At 58.6% G+C, this 20259-nt stretch overlaps 1 protein-coding gene across 4 annotated transcripts in view; it reads right to left on the reverse strand.

Moving 5' to 3' along the window:
- Positions 1 to 1322: 1322 nt before the first annotated feature.
- The window catches only part of ITPKB (inositol-trisphosphate 3-kinase B), a 100054-nt gene continuing 81117 nt past the window's right edge, over positions 1323 to 20259 (reverse strand). For all 4 annotated transcript variants that reach the window (XM_082393239.1, XM_082393240.1, XM_082393243.1 and 1 more), the window contains 6 exons: positions 16012 to 16111; positions 14480 to 14693; positions 9891 to 10095; positions 7692 to 7793; positions 5989 to 6060; positions 1323 to 4596 (listed from right to left, as the gene is read on the reverse strand). In XM_082393239.1, the coding sequence (XP_082249365.1) occupies positions 4381 to 4596; positions 5989 to 6060; positions 7692 to 7793; positions 9891 to 10095; positions 14480 to 14693; positions 16012 to 16111 (909 nt within the window). In that variant the 3' untranslated portion in view covers positions 1323 to 4380. The remainder of the gene's footprint in view (positions 4597 to 5988; positions 6061 to 7691; positions 7794 to 9890; positions 10096 to 14479; positions 14694 to 16011; positions 16112 to 20259) is intronic.

Here is a 20259-nt window from a genome sequence, read left to right on the forward strand (position 1 = left end):
AGCCAAGATCTAAACGATGGTGTATCTCTGTTCAGGTTCCCCAGGGAGAAAAGCCTGAGGAGGAGGCTTATTTCCTGCTGCTTTGTCAGAGTGCAACCCCCACTAAGTGCAGCTGGTTGCTTGATCTCATAGGACCACTTTCGGGGAAGCCAGTCGGGCTGCATCCGTCAGTGAGGGGTGTGGTGAAGGGGCAGGGACCTATTGACCTGTTCTCATCTCCCATCGGGGAAAAGTTTGTACCATAGGGGGGTTAAATCCCCCAGACTTCAGGGTTACACGGGCACGGGCCTGGGTACATCCCAGGGCTCTGGGCTGACAGGGAAGGAAGGGCAGGAAGCAGTTTGCGTGAACCTGTGTAGACAATGGTTGGAGCCCACTGAGCCAGCTGTGGGGCAGGAATGAGATACAGGTGTGAGAATCTGGAGTGAGCATAGTTACCACATGATAACCTGGGGAGAGCAGTCCAGGCAGAAGGGACAGAAGGTGCAAAGGCACTGTGGCCTTTTTGTACTTTTGTCCTATAATGTTTCAAAATGATAAAGGAAGGATGCACCAGCCTCCAGATACAGAATTCTGAGTTCTGCAAATGAAGCCAGTAGCTATCCAGAGCTGGAGAGGCCTGAAGGGAAGCGCATGGTGAACCCTTGATGTGCTGCAGGGGCCCCTGCTCTCAGCTGTCTTCCTTGGCCATCCCAGCCACATGGCCATTCATTAGTCCATCAAACCCTCGCTGGGCAGCTACTATGTGCCAGGCCCGGTGCTTAGCGCCTGGGATGCAGGGTAAAGATAAGACAAGCTCTCTGCCCTCTAGATGCTCCCTAGGGAGGGAGGAAGACAGAATTGGTTTTGAAACCAGACAAATTCTGGATCTGAAGCCCTGCTTCCCACTTATTACCCAGGTCAAGGTGTTTGTTCTGAGCCTCAGTTTCCCCATCTGTAGACTATACAGCCTTATTCGTGGAGTTAATACAGGGATCAAAGGGGACTACAGATGGAAGCACCCAGTGCCTCGTACAGAGCGGGGCTCCATAAGCAAAAGCTGCTGGCAGCTCCGCCAGCCCGGGGTGGTGGGGGGTGGAGTGGGGAGCGCTTTGTTGCTTCACCCCTGAGCTGCTATGTAAAAGTTTTCATGGAGAGAGCAGAAAAGAGCAGTTTTGAAGAGTGTTTAAAATCCTTTGCAGATTAAAATATTACCCAATCTGACCCCCACCCCTGGGGGCTGTCATAGCCCCACTGGATCCTCCAGCTTCCAAAGACCCCCTCACCCCCAGACACTCCTGGAGGGCTTGGGGTGAGAAGGACCACACGCAGACAGCACCCAGCACCGTGATCTCCAGGGCCTTTATTCAGGAAGGTACAGAGCATCTGCAGTCTGTTTGACAGGCACTGTGCGGGGGTTTGTAACAGCTCAGTTTTCTCCAAAGGTGTGGCGGGGAGAGGGGTGCAGAAGGAAGGAGGACGTTCAGGGGAGTTCTCTCCTCCAGAAAAAGGCACTGGCAGGGGGTGAGCACCCTGCTTCTTCCCAAGCAACGGCCTGGGTTATATACACACGGGAGTTGACCAGACGCAGAGAAACTCAAAGCTAAATACAGCGAAGCGTGGAAAGAGTCCATGGCGGAGGGTGGCGGGGTAGGGTGGGAGGATGGCCAGGGCTGCATCCGGCTCTTTCCATTGGGTGGGAAAGGAAATTCAGAAGGAAGGCAAAGCTTTAAAGGAGAAACAGAATCCAGCCTCTCAGACTTAGTGTTTTGTGCAATTAAAAAAACCCAACAAAATAAATATAACTTAAAAACTTCTTACATGACACTAAAGGCACATCTGGGACAAGCAGTTGAGATACCTCCCTCCACTGCTGAGCAGTGCTGAACCCCAAGAGCCCCAGGGCCCCATGGGGACAGGGCAGAAAGGGCGCCCACTCACCTGTGCGCAGGTGTGCACACCTCGTCCCACCCTCCTGGCACCTGCACGGCCGGGACCCAAGGAGTCCCTGCCTGGACCAGGCTGGCTGGGGAAGGTTTTCAGACCGCCTAGGCAGGGGTTCTGGGAAATCACATTCCAGGATCCATCTATCCCGCTCGGTTAAGGGAGTCGGGGACAGAGGGGAGAATGGGTTGAGAGAGAGAGTAGGTGTGCAGGAGAACTAGCATGGGAAATACAAAACCCCCAAACCCCTAATAGCATAACCCTAGAAAGATGCCACTTTCTACCATTCACATATATACTGTAACTCAAAGCAAAGGATCACCAGTAAGAGGCCCGATGGGCCTCCTTTAATGAACAAGTCACTTGCATATTAGCACATTGTTTGCAAACAACTGGTGCCTGCTTAAAGTGCTTGGAAAGTTTGTTCTCTTAAATTGGTTAAGCTGGTCCCCTGTAATTTTTGTTCATAGCATTAATTTGCTTTAGCAAACTTTTTTCATAGATAGAATGAGGGTAACTTGGCCAGCCCATAGTTGTAGAACTTTTACATCTGAATTAATGATGTCCCTTCCCCACAGACAGGAGCAGCCCAGACCCCCGGGGTCCCTTCTGACCCAGCTGACTACAGCTCCCAAGACCCCGGGCTGACTTTGGTGCTTCTGCCTTCTAGGGTCATGTGGTGTCACAAGGTCTCTCGTGCTCAGCCGGGAGGGGGTGTGACCTTTAGCAAGGCAGCCCACACAGGAGCTCACTGCTGTTTTGAACAAGAGCCAGGAAGTTCAAAAGTGATTTCCATTTTTAAACTCTGTGCTTATGCATCCTCATGTGTCCCACCCTCTGCCCCCACCAACCGTCACTCACCCAGCATGAAAGGGGAAACGGACGTGTCACGTGGGCAAGTTGACAGTTCCCCCAGAGACCCTGCGGTGACAGGGGGCAGCCCAGGAAGGCTTCCCTCTGGATTGGTCCTCCAGGCACACACCCCTGGGGACACATCATCTCCAAGTGTCCCTGGAGCAGCTCCCTGCAGAGAAACGGGTCCAACCTCTGACAGCAAAGGTGAACACCTGGGGCCCAGCTCCAAATGGCCAAAGAGCTGGACTTATTGTTCTTTACAACTCACGCAAATTTACATTCTTCTCAATAATATAGACCCACTTGCTTTACAATTAAAATAAGGCTTACAGTTGGTTCCTTGTGAATCTTCAAGCAACCTAGAGACCCCAGGAAGAGGTGCCTGGCACCCTCCACATACTCTGGAAGCTGCTCACGCCGTATCTGGGAAGCGGGTCCAAGCCCTTCAGGCTGTTAAGACTTATTTCGGGGCCGGGGTGGGGGAATGATGGCGGTAAGCCAGCCTCCTGCCTCCTCCCCGCGTAGCACTGGCCTGCAGCTCTGCCCCGTAACTGCTGGGGACCCTGGGCCTCATGAGCATCCTGGGTGTGCAGCAGGGGGACCACCTGGCACCAGGAAGTTGGGAGGCGAGGGGACAGGAGAGGAATGTCCTTGGCAGGTTCTGTCTCTTTTCCCCTGGGGCTGCCTGGGCCCTGGCCCACTGCCATCCAGCCCTGAGGACCCTGTCACAGCGAGGTGGGGAGTGGGGGGTACGAGTGGCTCTGGGGGTTGGGTGGCATCCCTGGAAGCTCAGGTTTGCAGAATGTCCCTCTGAATTCACGGGCGAAAATCAGAGAGGGAGAACACAGCTCCTACCTGCCCACTCCTCGGAAGGCCAATGTCAGAGAGCACAGTCAAGTTGGATCTGGACTTCTGGCTCCTGGGTCTGTCCCAGTGCCGGAGGGTTTCAATACCGGATGGGTGGGGTCTCTGCTTTAGCAGCCCTACAAAGGCCACCACGGCATCTCTCGGAGTCCCTAGGCTGCTAAGCAGAGGGTACTTTATTCATGGCCAACATTCTGTTCCCAGTGGTTTTGTGCCCCAAATACCAGAAAGCCTGGCACCAGGCACCTATTTTTACAGCACCAGCCCATCCCCAGGCTGAGAGGATGGGGCAGGAACAGGCTGTGCCGAACAGTGGTGCCAATGGCACTGGCCACCAGGGGGCAGCAGGCCCTCACAGGTAACCTGCCCAGAGGCTTGTGGTAGGGGGCTCTTCTGTTAGGGTCCCCTCTGGAGCCAGGAACCCCATGGCTACCTGAACCTCCCTCCAGATCTAAACCCTACTGACCTCCCTGCAGGTGGCCAAGCCTGGGTTTGGGCATTTCTCTGCTAGTAGGAGATCCTATTGAGAAAGCAAAATGGAAGCCCTGCTCCAAACCCTTCAATCAGGCAGTAACTAGAAAATCTCATCTCATCTCGTCTACAAAGTGTCTTGTAGTGCCGTTCGGGAGGGTCAGTTCTAGGGCTTGCACCCAGGTGGAAGTGAAGGAAAAATTCAGAAGAAGGGAAGCAAGGGGGAGGAGAGGCCAGGGTGGCGACGAGGTGGGGCAGAGGGTGGCCTCAGGAGAGGGGGGCGCCCGGGCACATTTCCGTCAGGATGTCTATGAGGTTGTTCAGACCCGACAGGTAGCCGTCCTCCCGGTTCCCTTCCTGCCACGGGATGTCGTGCTGCAGGGTCTGGCCCTCGGGCAGGGGCGTGGTTTTCCCAAAGTCGATCATCCACACCTTGGCCTGTTCCTTCTTGTCGTGGATGAAGAGGAGGGAGCTGCCGATGACCTGGAGGGGAGCAGGGAGGTGAGGCGGGGAAGGGCTGGGGCCCCGCCCTGCCCTCCAGACAGCAAGCCGGCACCTTAGGGGAGCTTGGAAAAGCCTGAGACCTCGGTGAAGTGGAGCGAGCTTTGCTCAGCCGATGGGCTCTGTCCCCCATTCTCACCTGAGCAGCAGAGCCTGCCCGAGTGGCCACGCCATGGACGGAGGACATGGGACCCAGAACAATGACCGCCCACACCGCCAGGGAGGACTGTCCAGGAGGGCAGACCTCGTCCCCATCCCCCAGTCCCAACCTGCACACTTTCCTCTATTTCTAGACCACAGCTAACCCATCCCTCGGCACCACTGAGTCCTCCCCAACTCCCCGAGGGGGAGGTGCCAAGGAGATACCACACGCCTGTCTGCGGGAAGATCGGAAAGGACCCTGTCCCAAGGCACTCACAGCCCCCAGGGAGGGTGGGCTGTCAGGCACAGGTCACCCCCCAGCCTGGAAGCACATCTGCTGCAAGTCCTGGGCAGACAGGGCTTCTGAGGCTGGTCTTTGCTCACGGTCTCTGCCAGGGACAGTGGGCACCAAGACCCCTCCCTGCTGTGGGCCAGGTCAGGGCACCTGCGTGGGGTAAGGCGCTTTCCCAAATATGAACACACCCTCCAACCCCCTGGGTCACCTGTGTGAGGCCCGAAGGAGACATGGGGGTGTGGGGAGGCGCTGAAGTGTCATTCTAGCTCCCAGGGCCCCGGCCAGGGCAGGGAAGACCCCCTGGACATGCTGAGCCCAGAGAAGGGGGCATTCTCTTCCCAGATGGAAAAAAGCAGAAGCCCCAGCTAATTTGGCCTCGGTCTAGACCTGAAGTTTCCAAGTGAAACTCCAGAAAGAGTATAGCAAAACAGTTTTTCAGGAAATAAGAGCAAAGTGCTGAAGAAGGGAGGGCAAAGCTGTGAGACGAAGCCTGGGGCTGCCAAGTGGGCAGCCACGGGTCCTTCCGTCCACGCAGGAGGTCATGCGCGGCTCTTCGGCCTCAGGTCCTTTCAGCCTTGGCCCCAGGCTGTCCCCCAGAGAAAGCAGGCCAGCTGGAGGAAGTTCTGCAGGCTGCGCAAAGCTGAGACGGCAGAGACCCCAGGAGAAGCCAAGCACCCAGGGACACTGGGCTTCAGCGAGGACAAAGGGAGAAGAGGGCATTTCCTGAATGGCCGGACCCAGTGCAGCTACACAGGGCAGAGCCAGGCCGAGCCGGCCCTCCGTACGCCCCACTCCTTCCTTATGGGCGGCCCATCTAGGAACAAGCAGGTCTGCTAGTACGGGGGTCAGGCCCACAGCTCAGGCGGGCGCGCCCAGGGGTCGTGGCCAACCACACGGAACACGGCTCTCTGTCCCCGAGGACAAAGCCCAACACCTACCTCATGGCACTTGAAGAAGGGAGAGACTTCCAGGGTGGCCCGAATGTCCTTCAGCCGGTCCCGGTAGGCGATCTGGGAACAGAAAGATGACCAGATTTTTAGACACGTGGGTGTGGGAGGTGGATTTTAGGTGCTATTTGGCCCATTAGAGTCTCTGAGCGTCAGCATGAGAGGGCCTTACACCCTGATTATTCCCACCTCCTCATCTAGAAATGAAGAAACTGAGGCCCAAAGAAGGCGGAGCAGCTGGGGCCCTGGTCCCACGCTCCCTCCACTGCTTTGTGACAGGAGGCGTGGTTGGGGACGGGGGAGCGGGGGACAGTTCCCGAACAGCCGGGAGGCCTCCAGGAGCCCCTCGCACGAGGGTTAAGTCTATTCTGGAACGCCAGCAGTGTGGAGGCAGCACCCAGAGCCCGGTTGCCATGGTGCTTGTCTTCCTGATACAAACTTCAGTGCCCTGAACTCTTGAAAAGAACAGAATAAGAGAGCCAGAGCCACAAATATCTCTGCCAGTGGCCTCTCCACAGAGCTGTGCTGGCCCTGGGGGTGCCCACCCTCCCCAGGGGCCGCGAGGGAAGCATGTCGCACACAGGCACATAGGGTCCCTTGACACCCATTTGAAGCAGTGCCAGCCTGGGGCTCCGGACCAGGAATAATCCCTCTCGTCCGGGTGCAGGCAGCACGCGTTCTGTGGCAAACTCCGCTGAGGAGCTGGAATCCTCCCCGGCCGCTGACCCGGAGTCCAGAGTCTCCAGCTATGGAAGAGTTGGGGTGCCTGCCCCGTGACTGAAGCCTCGGCTCTTACCACGGGCCAAGCGAAGTCTCCCAGCTGGAAAAGGGGGGTAGGGAAACTCCCCAGTTCCAGCCGGTGCGGAGTCTCCTTGGAGAAAGGCTGTCTGGGTCCAGCCCTCCCCACTCAGCATCCCGGGAGCCTGTGCAGGGGAAGGTGCCTCTCACAGGCGCTCCAGGGCTCAGGGCCCTGGTGTACCCAGGTCTCTGACTGTCCTTGGGGTGTGGCGACTCAACACACCCTACCTCAGCTGATCCCAGCGCTCAGAGCGTCCGTCCAGCAGCCTGCCTGCGGCGAATGAAGTCACTTTGTCGTGAACTTCTGCCACCCACACCTCCAGGCTCAGAGAGCCCATCAGTTCTGGCTGCGGAGGGTGACACGGCACCTCGCCCCGCAATGCCCGCACACCTCCCTCACTCAGTCTCAGCCTGGTGGAGGCCCAGCCAGGCCTAGAAGCGCAGGGACCAGCAGGCTGCCGGCCCACCTGGGTGTGAGCTCCAGCTCCCCCTTTCCTAGCTGTGTGCCCTTGACCTCTCAGTCTCCTCATCTGTAAAATGGGGACACGGATGCCAACCCGCTGCAGAGGGCTGCTATGAGGGTTTGGTGAGCACTTGGCACAATACTTGGCCTGCAGCGGGTGCTAGAGGAAAGGGTTGCTCTGAAGGGGATGGAGACTTTTTTCGGGAGCTGAGCTGCTGGCTAAGGGAAAGAGTGAGTGCGTGTTCACCCGCTGGACGGGCTAACAACCACACCACCTCCCTCTTCACCTTCCAAGCAGAAGTTTGGGGCCAGGGTTTTCTGTATGGGAACCTTGGCTCCGTCTCGGGCTGGGCAAGAACTTCCAGAGGGGGCGCAGCTACCCCTGCCCGGAGACCACACGGCCCGACCCCTTCACAAGGGGCACCCGACTCACCAGGATGTTCCGGTTTCCTTTAGTGAATTCTCTGAAGGCCTCGATCACCTGCTCCCTCGTTTTGGTTTTCTTGAAGTCCCGGTTCACGGAGCCGTCTTCTTTCTGAGAAGGAGAATGACACAGTGCCTCAGAGCCATGAGCCCCAGGCTGACCCCCAGGCAGCCAGGTGCCCACACAGGGCACAAGGAGGCAGGCGCCGCGTGGTCAATGCGACCACACGGCACGGGGGAGCCTGTCCTGCGCTCTGGCTGAGGAGAACAAAGGCGGTGGCACCAGCGTCCCAGGCAGAGTAAACGGCATTAGGAAGGCCCGGAGGCACGAGGGGCGCTTGGACCAAGACTGGAAGAGCGAGGCTGCGGGGCCCGCCCGTCCATCCTTAAGGTCCTGAGTGTGAGCAGTAGGGGGCTGAGGGAGGTGCACGGGCCTCTGCTTCCACGAGGGGCCGGGTCCCTGGAACCGGGGTGCCTGAAAGTCCCTGCTGCCCAGGGACACCCTCCCTCACCACAGGAAAGAGGCGCTCCTCGCCCCAAGTTCAGCTCGATTCCCTTTGTAATGGAAGGTCTCTTACTTAGGTCCCCTGAAGGCGAAGACGTAACACAGCCCATCCTGCTCCCTGCCCCACCCAGCGCACAGAATGGCTCCCTTTCCTGAGCCCAGTACTATGTCTGTTCCAGGCTGTTCAGGCAGCACCTGGGGCTTAGCATCTCTACGAGGAAAGCTATTCTTTAAGATCAAAGGGTGAGAAAGGCTGGCTCCACTAGGCCCCCAGATGTGCGTCTGTGCACCAGCAGGGTGGAGCCGAGCACTGTCACTGCCTCTGCAAGAACAGGCAGGACCCTGGGCAGAGGGAGAGAGCCGAGGGCCGGGCCTTCCCCACAGGGGTCTCTGCAGGGCCTTTCCTGGACCAGGGACGGGGGAGGCGGGGGTTGCTGGTGAAGGCAGCTGGCTTCTTTCGGAGCTGGTGGCCCTCAGCCCAAGAAGATGGGCTGTTGGCCGTTCCTGCAGCTGGACAGTGGACAGAGACCAGGAGATCCAGCGAGAGACGGAGAGAGAGGTCGAGGGAAAAGCAGACTGTTTCAGACAGATACAGAAAGGAACGGAGCATTGAGAGGAAGAGAACGAGCGTATAATTTACTCTCACACTGGATCCAAAAAAACAGCAAAAGCCGATTTCAGAAGACAGGGGCGGGGCAAATGGCTTTCTCAGCCTGGAGATCGTAAAGCAGCTGTCACAGGGGAAGGTGAAAACTTTGCCCCACTCGAAACCAAACCATCGGCAGCGAGGCACTGCCCCGCAGAAACTTCCAGCCAATGCCATCGGCAAGGAGGCTGTCCTGGCTTCTCTCGCTCGTGAGTCAGGGCTACCCGCTGCCCTACTCTGACTCGAGGGCTGGCCAACGTGGGCCAAGAATGGGCAGAGAACAGAAACCCGAGTACGCTCGGACTGCCCTCTGCTTGAGAGGGACGGCTGCCCGAGACCGAGGGGCCACGCCTCACAGCCCCGCTCCTTGGGGTGAAGTGTGTGTCTGAGCCGGCTCTCAAACAGAACAGCAAAGGAGGCGTGTAGGAGCCTGGGTCTAGGGAGCGCATTCTCAGGCCCTTCTTGGGAGAGTGAAGAGGAAAGAAAAGAGAATGAGGTGGCCCAGACGTTGGGGGTGGCCTCGGTGCAGCCTCCCCAGAGGGGCTCGGTGACGCGTAGGAGCAGCGCCTGGTCCTGCCCCCCAGGCAGATGGCTCGGATGTCAAAGGCAGCCGCACGCTCCCTCCCTTGGCTGCATCTCACTGCCAGTCCTGATTTTCGGGCCCTGGGCAGAATGAGCTGTCTCCCGGCACTGGCATCCAGCGAGCGAGCTGCCTCCTGGGTGGGTTCTCAGTGCTGGGCATGGTCTGGGCTAAATGTAGGGTCCCCGGCAGAGGGCTCAACGCTGGGCGGGGCTAGAAGCCACCCCTGCTCCAAGGCCCCAGCCCCCTACATGGCCATCGCACCCAGACCCAGACCAAGGAGTAAGCCAATTTCCCCAAATGTCTGTCCCTGGGGCTGGCTGCCCACCGTATGGGGAGGAATCTTACAGCCTCCGTAGGGTCTTGAGAGCAGCCAGGACCGCTGGGTGAATGCTGTTGGAGCCCAAGGACCCAGTCCCTTCCCCACCCAGGAGCGGGGCAGCTCAGGCAGCCTCAGGCCACCGCTGGCTGTCCTCACCTTGATGCCCTCGATCCTGAACCCGAGCGTGGCCGTGGAGCTGATGGTCTCCCTCCACTGCATGTACCGCGGCTTGGTCACAGCCCGCTGGGCTTTCTCCTCCTCGGTAGGGGCCTCTGGGTCCACCTCAATCATCTTCTGGTACATGTCCTTCCGGAGGCTGGGCTTCTTCCGGGCCTTGGTGAGCTCCTCCTCCAGGTAGGTCCTGGGAGGGAGGGGAAGCCACATGAGGGCCGCTGGCCGGAGCGCGGCCCACTGGTGCCCTGCCCGAGGGCTGCAGTCAGCTGGGCCAAGTCAGCCTCGTCCCGGACAGGCGCACATTTGGTTGGGCTGGGCCTGGCTGTTGACTGAGCACGGGCCAGCCTTGCCTAGTGGGAGCAGCTTCGTTCCAAGAGCACTGGGAAGGCCGGACAAAGCCCAAGGAGCTCTTCCTTCTAGGGCACCTCACGGGACCAGCAGAGGAGGGAGGAGGAGGGTCCGCTTGGCGACTCGTTCTGCTGGGGTGACGGTGGGGAAGGGGGTGGAGGGCAGGTCCGCTCAGGGTCCAGCTGTCCCCCCTCTTGGCTGCCTTCCACGAAGCGAGGGCTTCGTAAGCCAGCACCTGTGTGAGTCGGGGAGCACGTTTTGTCCACCCCACCCATCTCCCTGCCGCTCCAGCAGCCTAAGGGCTCTCTCCGAAGAGGGAACACCTTCAGGCCAGAAGGCCTCTGAAGTGGCCCCAGTGCTGGAGGGAGAAGCCCATGATGGGAGGGAAAGCCTCGGGGCTCTTTTTCTACCGCAGAGATGGGCTGGGCTCTTCCTGCCCCTCGGACCCCAGGCCTCAAGACAATGTGGCCAAGTAAACTGTTCACCGCCCTGCCCTCCGCACGGGCTGCGAGGGGACTGCAGGCCGAACTGGCAGGGGTCCCCTAGAAACTGGCAGAGGTAACAGGAGTGGGGACAGTACAGGATCTGGGCAGCCCAAGACCGGCTTCCTGGCCCCAGGCTGCCTCCCTGGCCCCCTTCGCCAACGGGGTGAGTCACCCCTGCTGCACATCACAGACGCCCACCCTCCTCCCTGCTCCTATTTTAAACTCCCCTTCTCCCCCACAGTGGGCTCAGCTGCTGCCTGTGACCCTTCCTGAAACAGGAATCCGCAATGTCAGTTGAGTAGAGAGAAGTCTTCTCCCTGGGCCCGTGTGCGTGGGCGTTGCCCACACGGCGGTCTGTGACAGCAGGCCCAGCCTCCACTCTCCATCTGTCCCCGGGGCCTTGCTCTACCGCTTCCCACCATACCTCCAACCAGCCGGTTTGGGACCCAGAACAGACTGGTCAAATCCTTTAAAAGATAAGTTTCCAGAACCACTGTACCAACTCTTTCAAGAAAAAAGCAAATCCTTGGTGGTGAACTTGGGTCTGGTCATTTAGGACCTTCCGGCGGATGATGCAGACCATAAGGAGGTTCTGTCCTTGGTTGTGCCCTTGCACACACACACACACACACGCACGCACACACTACTGTATGCACGCCCATGCACGTACACGTGCATGTACAAACACTACTGCGTGCAGAGCCAGGTCAGTGCTGATGAGCGCTACAGGGCAGAGCTGCGAGGCAGGCTGCTTTTGCATGGACTTGTGTCACGCTGGCCCATGTGTGTATTTGTGTGCGTGCTGTGTGGCGGGCAAAGGGTTTGCCATCCCCAATGCTCCTGAGTGCGCTGCAGGGGCCTGCGGGTGGGTGGGTGGTGCACTTCTGCAAAGACTTCTCAGTAGCTCCTTAAGCAGGAAGCAGGCCTCACTGTCAAACCCCTTTCCACATGGGGCTTGCTCCAGAAAGGGCCTGTGCAGCTCAGTCTGGGCAGAGTTGCTCACCCTCTGGGAGAGGAAAGGGGCCGGGCAGAGATGCCCACAGGGGTCACGAGCCTGGTGGTGGGGTCAGGGGTCCACCGGGAGGTGAGCTGCAAAGCCTCCCCAACCCTGGTGTCCCGACACTGGCCCGGCCCACCTCGCCCACCCCAGCAGGAAGGTCACACGTCCATGAAGCCTGCTGGGTGAAGCCACAAGACTAAGTAAAGGCAGTGTTCCCCTCAGGAAGGCAGCCAGCCCATGGGGAGCCAACAGGTGATACAGCAAAGCCACCCACTTCCCCCCACGCTCTCTCCAACCTGCTTCCCACCAGGGCACAGGTGCTACAGACAGCTCTGGTCTCCACCTGCCAGCCCTGGTCCAGAGGTCAGGAAGACACTCCTGATTCTCCACGGCAGGCTACATGACACACAAGAGATACGGGGTCAAATCTAAGAAGACGCCCTAGAGCGATGTGAGCTTATGTCCGTGTGGAACTGGGGTCCCAAGACACCCCTCGTTAGGACACCGCAGGTGGCTGCATCATCTTTTCCTCAGGCCTCACCACGGCTGGGTCTGCTGACCAGCTAGCCCTTCCACCACTGTGACAAGTCTGTGACAAGTCTCAACCTCTCATGCCCCGGACTCAGGGTTTGTGGTGGCCCTGGGCTGTGGCCTCCTCCCTCTGGCAGGCACAGAACCCTTGGGGAGTGCCAGGCTGCAGCCCAGGCTCGACTGGCAGTCAGAGGCCTGGTGCAGAGGCGGGCTGTGTGGCTCCCTGCCTGCGTGGCCCTGGGGAGTCCCTTAGCCTCTGGGGTCAAAGGTCCTCCTGCTCAGACTGGATGGTGGCCCATCTGCCAGGGCGGCTGTAAGGAGCACCCAGCGCTCAGAGTACAGAAGGGCCTCCACCCCGTCCTCAGGACCCGTGAGACAGGGAAGGGGGTGCTGGGCTGGGACCCGTTCTGGGGAGACCTACCTCCTCCCCTCCATACGGGATCCTCACACACCTCCTCCCTCAGCCTCCAGGCGGCCCCGCCCAGGACTGGGTTAAACACGTCCCAGCCTTGCTGGTCACGCTGGGTCTCTCCTGAGAGCCCTGGGTGCAGTGGGACAGAAGCTCCAGGCAGCAGGGGGATGGGGCAGCCTTGGTAGGAGAGGGGGCTCCTGTCCCCAGCAGCCTCCAGGGAACAGACAGGCACCCCGGCAGCCTTTTAGGACGGACTGGCCACACGTTCTTCCCACAGGGTGTACTTTTCTTTGGCCCCGGTCTGAGTGAATACCGATCGGAATATTTATGTGTCTCCCCTTGAGAGGGCACATCCTGGTGCATCACGGGAAGTCCTTCCAGGGAGAGAAATAAGACCCTGGGGAGAGCAGTGGCCGAGTGGTGGCTGGAGGGACATTCTGTCTTCTCTCTGTGGGCTGGAGATGGTGAGACCCCTGGATGGAGGGAGGGAAAGGCTGGGGACAGTGCAAAGAGTGGGGTCTATATTTCCCCACCCCTTCGTCCCTGCCCTCGAGGCAAAGCCAAGGGAACACAGCGGGTCAGGCTGCAGGGTCAGGGTCTGATTTTATAACACAATTCCCAGGAGGAATGAGGAAGGAAGGAAAACTGACTGGCTTGGCCTGCTTCTTTCCTGCGGGCACACACACACACACACACACACCCTTTTCTCAAACTCCTCTTATAAGAAATAAAACTGCTTAAACCATCCAAAGCAAACGCAGGCTCCAGCTGTGAGCTCTGCGTCTCGGAGCCTGGTCTCCCCGGAGAGCGGCGGGCCGGATGGAGGAGGCCCGCGTCTGGCCCTCCCGTCTGGGCACCTGCAGTCGGCGGCTCTCTGAGGCTTCAGAGGACTTCACCACCCGCTGACCTGCTGGGGAGGAGCTACTCCATGACTCCTGACACGGAATGGTCAGAGTTTGAGAGGAGATGAGAAAACCCTGCTGCCAAAGCAGGGCCCAGAGCTCAGGCGCCCGGGGCTCGGGTCCTCCTGGCTCTGCCCTCCACCCTGTCTTCTCCAGCCCGCTCCCCCCGCCTCCTTCCCTCCCGGTTCTTCTCTGGGCGGAGCCTGGTGGGGGGGGGACACGCATTTCCACACACATGCCCACATACCCATCTGGCCCTGTGCCCTGGACCACGCAGCCACTGGGCTGGGGTCACCGCCAGCCCCAGTCCAGAACGCAGCAAGCTGGTGACTGTTGTCAGGGCCTCTCACGCTCCTCCCTCCTCCATTGCACCCTTATGACAGGCGCAAGTCTCTTTTGGCAAATCACCACAATCTGCTAACCGGCTCCCTCTTTGGCTCGGGGTTGGGGTGCAGGGCGGGGAGGGTGGGATGAGAACAGCCTCTACTCCAGTCTCCCCCTCGCAGCCCACATTAACGGGAAGCCGCCCTCTGCTCCCCCCAGCAATCCCACCTGACCAGATGGGCAGTTCTCTCTGCCCTCTCCCTGGGGAGGCTCCGCATCCACCAGGTCCCCTTTCTGGTCCCACCGGCTACCGGCTCCCGTCCCCTCCCCCGCCGGCCCCTGGCTCGCCAGAGAAGAGAAGGGGCCGTCCTGGGCAAAGCCAGCACATATGTGAGATGACCAGAGCGGGGTCCAACCAGATCCCTGGCCCGGCCTCGCCCACATGAGGCCTCAGGGACAGCCCAGAAAGCCCGGCCTCCTGGAAGCCTGGAATGCCGTGCCCGGTATCTGCCGCCCGGCCAGCTGGGGGCTGAGGGGCGGATGTGCCCCATCTGAGGAGCCTGGCTCACCTGACGCCCATCTTGCAGTCCATCACGCACGGCGAGTCAAAGTCGGCCAGCAGGTCGTCCATCTGGTTGTAGCGCTCCCCGTCCTTCACCACGTCCCCGTGGTAGGCAGGCACGTAGGGTTTCAGCACGTCGGCCATCAGCCGGTCCAGGCAGCGCTGCTCCGACTCACAGTGCTTCTTCAGAATCCTGCCATTGGCAGCCGCCTTGAAGCTCCCTGCAGAGCAAGGTGGGAGGAGGCCCTGGGTCCCCAGCCTGAGCCCTCCTCGCTCTGACCCCCGCCCCTGCCAGACACGCCCTCCGTCACAGGGCCCGGGCCTCTCGGGCATGCTGCGGAGCTTGCCAGCACGGGGCTGGAGGTGTGCCCAGGTCCCCACTGGGGGACCGAGCCCTTTAAGCGGAGTGGGTGCAAGTCCCCCCCCCCCGCTGCCATGCCCTGACGGCAACTCTGGGCTGGTTCCCCGACTTCCCAGACCCCAGGCTCCTCCTCTGAAGATGGAAGTACGCCAGTGCTCACCACTGGAGGGTGAGGAAGGCGAAGTGAGAGGTCTGCGCCAGGACCTATTCACCCCTCTCTGTGTGACTACCACCCCCCAACCCCACCGTCAACCCTGCTTCCCAGCCACGAAAGTGTCTCCGGTCTCAGTGGAGGAGAAGCCCTGATACAACAGGATGTAGCGCCAGGAGAGGGAGACCGGCTGAGAAGCAGCGGCCAAGGCTCTGCCCGGCTGGGCGGCGCTCCTTCTGAGCCACACCCTCAGGTAAGTATTGAGGAAGGGTGTCCATCCACCTGCCTTGGGGTCTGGGCCAACGTGGTTAAGGGTGTAAAAAAAAAAATGTCAGACCCTGTGCTGGCCTGAAGTCCACGGGCGGCCACTGAATTGTCCCCTGAGGACGATGCCCACCAAAGGACCACCATGAGTGGGCTAGACAGCTCTAGACGCCCTGCCCTGTCACTGAGGGGCCACCTGGAGACCTCACGGCTAGCCCAGGGCGTGGCCACTGCAGCCGGTACTCCACTACGTCTTAACACTCTTGGGGCGACCTGCCTGCCTCTCCCACCGGCTACGAGCTCCTTCGGGGCAGACACTGTATCTGCATACGTATTGTCACCCAGAGGAGCACCTTGATGAGGGCATACAACAGGCACTCAGGGAAGCACTTAGCTTTGTCTCTTTGTCCCAGGTGACAAATGGCAGGCAAGCTATAAAGACTGATGACTTCATCTGTTTTATTGAGTTAAAATGGTAGAGAGATTGAAAGAGACAGAGAGACTGAGGGGGGAATGTGTGCGATTTGTGAAGAGGTGGCACAGACTGTGGAGAGGGCGGGTGTCCATGTGCATTTTCGAGGCGGTGTTAAGGCCCGTCTCTCAAGTACGCCTGCGACTGCAGACCACGAAGTCTCTCGGGGAGCACCTGTTCAGATGCTTCATCCCCGGGAGCATCCAGGGCCAGGCCCGTCCCCCACACGCGCTGGACGCCTCCCCAGAGAGCTGGACATCCTGTCAGAAAGTCCGGGAGAGCTGTGGCTACCTGCGTGTCCTGCCAGCTGGATCCAGGGGTACTTCTTCTTGAAGGACATGACAAAGGGAGACCAGTGCACCATGTTTTTTATTTTCCTCCATGATTTGCTCTAGAAACAAGCAAACGAAAAGCTCTACATTAGAAACAGAACTACTGCTTTCCGGTTAGGATGAATTCAAAACCAGGGAACCCGCTGCCTGTGGCACAGGACAAGAGGTGAGTGCCAGGCCCACGGCACAGGCAGCTCTGAGGACTTCACCTCCATCAACTACGTGGCATGCATCTATGGGCTTTGCCCCATTCTACAAACAGGCTGAGTAAAACACCCAGAATCAAGGCGACAAGGATCTGACAGGCTCTGGGAACAGAGGAAGGGAGGAGGGACAGAGTGTTCTCCATCCAGGGCTGACCCCATCCCACGCCACTCCCCCATCAGGGGACAACTAAACCCACACTGCCTTTCTTTGTGCCCCCTCTCAGTTTCCTCATCTGTCTAGTGAGGGATAGACAGCTGGTCCCCCAAGCTCTTTGGATCAGTGGACACTCTAGGACTCTGGAAAATGACCTCTTGCATCCCAACAGCAAGGGCCCCTCAGAGGAAGACTAGAGAGGCCACGATCACCCAGCTGTCACCTCCTACTGCATTTGCAGATGCGGTGCCAGCAGAGGCACCTCTTGCCTGTGAGAGGTTTGAGGAGACTTTAAAGGGAACTCCCCGGGGACAGCAGTGCCTCCGAGGCTTTGGTGCACTCAGGGGTGAGCCAGCCCGCAGGACTCTCCCTCCACTGCACTTCTCCTTCTCAAGACATTTCTTAAGTAAAAACTCGTGTGTGTGTGTGTGTGTGTGTGTGTGTGTGTGTGTGTGTGTGTAGGAGGGGTTCCTTGGGCAGAAAGGAGAACTAACATTTATTGAGCACCTTCTTATTTTATTTTCACAGCAAGCATGCAAGGTAATCACTGTTATTTCCATTTGCAGAACCCAAGCCTCAGACAAGTAAGTGATAAAGCCACATTTAAACCTTCACCTATATGACTACTTTAAAGAAAATCCTTTTTATCCCCAGCTATACACATTGCTCTCTATAAAAATATCCCTAAGTTACTTTAATAAGACCGGGCTGTAGACATGAAGATCAAGTGCCCCTGAAGGGAGTGATGAGAGGTGAAGCATTTCAAGCTCCTGAGAAGCGGATCCCTGACTAGCAAAACCACAGACAGTAAACCCCCAAGGCTCTGCGCTGGGAAGGAGGAGCTGGGAATTCTACAGAAGAGGGAGGTGAGGAGTGGTCCTGCCTGGACAGTGGACCCCTGGAGAGGCGGTTCCTCATTCTCTGTTCTGCAGCGTCCGCTAGCAGCCACACTGAGGTTGCTGGACTGACTCCAGCTGCTGGAGCCCAAGGTTAAATCCGTCTCCTTTGTTTTTTTCTCTCTGGTGAGACTCAGCTGCTTCTGTCATCAAGGTTTCAAGTTAAAATCTGTTTAAGGAGAAGAATTCTTCCCTACCGAACCTGGCAATGTTTATCCCACCCCAGAAACCCTCACTCTACCGCCAAGACCTAGTCTAAAGCGAGGGCAGCGCTCTGCCAGGCCATGTGACAAAGGGCCGGCCTCACCGACAAGGGTGTTTTTCCTAGATCCTTCTGATGGAGATCTCCGAAGAAGGCTAAGGAAAGCCAGCGTTTCTTATCTAAGCACCCAGAAGGCTGCACAAACACTCAGGACAGACAATGCATGAGGGCAGCAATGGGAAAACCTAATTACATGAGATGACCAACCAAGTGATGGTTTGTTCCACCCACGGGGAAGACGTCTAGGTGGGTCCAGAAGAAAAGTGCACAGTTCTCACTACCTGCTGGTCACACCCCTGCAACAGAGCTCAGAAGGGATGAGGGTCCAACGGGTTCAGAGTGGGGTGGGAGGAGGGGGAGGGCAGACTGTTCTCCATCCAGGGCGGACCCCATCCCATGCCACTCCCCCATCAGGGGACCACTAAACCCACACTGCCTTTCTTCATGCCCCCTTCTCAGGGCCTCAGCTTCCTCATCTGTCTAGTGAAGGATGGACAACTGGCCCCCCCCACGCTCTTTGGATCAGTGGACACTCTAGGACTCTGAAAAATGACTTCTCGCATGCCAACAACAAGGGCCCCTCAGAGGAAGACTAGAGAGGCCACGATCACCCAGCTGCAGCGTGTCACCTCCTACTGCATTTGCAGATGCGGTGCCAGCAGAGGACCCAGGGAGGATGTGTCCCGCTGCCGGGGTCAGGGGCCTGCAAAGATTGATGCCTGCCGGGGAGGAAGGTCATCACAGAGGCTGACCCCGCAGACGCAGGCTGGGGGCACACTCAGGGAGCAGGAGAAGACTACTGCAGGCAGCGGGGCCTGTGGGAACAGAGGTCCGGGACTGGGCTTTGGAGCAGTTGGGCCGGACGTGCTGGGAATGGGAGCCAGAAGCAGTGGCTGATAAGGGTGAGAGGGCGAGTCCGGCTCTGCACGCCGGGCCGAGACGCTTGGACTCCGGGGAGTGTGGTGTTGGGGAGGCAGGCTGCCCTGGGCCTGAGTCCTGGCTCCGCCTGCTCCTCACTGAGTGACCTGGGACAAGTTCCTGACCCTCCCCTTGAGGCCCTATTATCTTCCCTGTAAAATGGGAATAACACATACATTCCTTTGAGCCCCGGAGGTAAAGCCATTAGAAGTTCACGGGCACAGGGGTGTTTGTGGAAGAGTCTTAGTGGTCTGAGTTCAAGGAGGGGTGTCCCTGAAGTCATCCCAGGAACAGTCAGGCCGGAGCCAAGTGGCGGTGTTGCCATAGTTACTCAAGAATAAAGGTCACGGAGCCTGGGGCTGGACCAAACCCACCCTGTCAGGATGCAGCTCTCTGGGGATCCACGGGGGGGACACACTGGGCAGTGGGCCCGGGACCCGGGAGGCAGGAGGGAAAAGAGCTGGGTGAGAATAGCCAGGTTCGAGTCCAGCAGGGGCATCTGAGCTGTGAAACCTCTAGTTCCCGGACCCCTCTTCAGGGGTCCAGAAAGGAGAGGGGTGCTCCAGGGAAGGGGTCCTCTGATGGCTCGTGGGACCCAAGAGCCTCCCAAACACGGCTGAGCTCTGAGTAAATGGGGCATTTTTCCACATAGCTTCCTCTTTCCCACACCTCCTCCACAAGGGAGCATTTCTTCAACATGAAAATTGGGCCCCATATGGCCAAGGCCAGAGCGTCCCCCGGCTTCCAAGGTGGAATATTCCACTGGGGCGGGTTTGCACACCACGGGATTTCTCGACTGTGCTGGCAGCAGCAAGCGGGGGATTTTCCTGTGGTTTTTCAATAGCAGCACCCAGGCAGTGCCTAGAGTCGCTGCCAAACATTAAACAGAAAAGCAGGTCCAGGAAAGGCCCAGGAAAGAAGGCAGCAGGGTGACCACCGCCCCTACCCCCGGCCCATGGGAGTGGAGAGAACGATTAGGGCAGGAGATTACAGAGAATCGATTCCCTTACGATGCCCGGGAGACCACAGCACCCATTTAGGTGCTCTAGGCACCACCAACTCTAGGCAGAAGCCGCTTCCAGGTGGTGGGTCCCGGAGGGTCAGCTGGGCTAACAGTCTCCCGGCAAGCCCCTCGCTGGAGGAAGACACAGTCCTCAGAAAGGGATGCCAGGCCTCTTTCCCCACCCAAGACAGCCGACGAGGCAAGAAAGGAGGGCAGCCCAACAACCTGGAAGAATTCCATCCAGAGGAATTGATCACCTTTTCTCTCCTGGGAGAGTCTCAATAGCCTCAGTCACTTCTCTGCAATCGGACTACAGTCCCAGGTCTCGAATTTAACAAGCTGAGCTTTGTCAGACACACAGGCAGCTCTCAAATGCCTTGAACACGGTGTGGCAAAGGGCACCTGGTCGCTCCCCCTTGGCAGCGCTGACTGCCAGCTGATTTCACTGGCCCTGTCCCTCCATCACCTCCCAATCACCAGGGTCATCTGGACACCCTCTGCTGACCCTTCCTGGAACGCCCCCTAGAGCTCCACATGCCTGACAGGTCCCCTGGCCTCTCTGGGTGGCGGGGTCCTCCTGTGTAAATCTGAGGAGTCAGCTAGCTGACTCCGCCAAGCTCTACTCTGGCACGCTACTTACACGCAGATCTGATGGATAAAATGGCCTACCTAATGGATAAGCTGGGGTGTTCTTCCTAAGTCTGCTGGGCATGACAGAGCAAAGGGAATGGCTCTTAGAAACTCCCTGCAAGCTGGCATCAGTTGTCA

The sequence above is a fragment of the Balaenoptera borealis genome, assembly GCF_965194805.1.
Source record: "Balaenoptera borealis genome assembly, chromosome: 1".
NCBI lineage: Eukaryota > Metazoa > Chordata > Mammalia > Artiodactyla > Balaenopteridae > Balaenoptera > Balaenoptera borealis.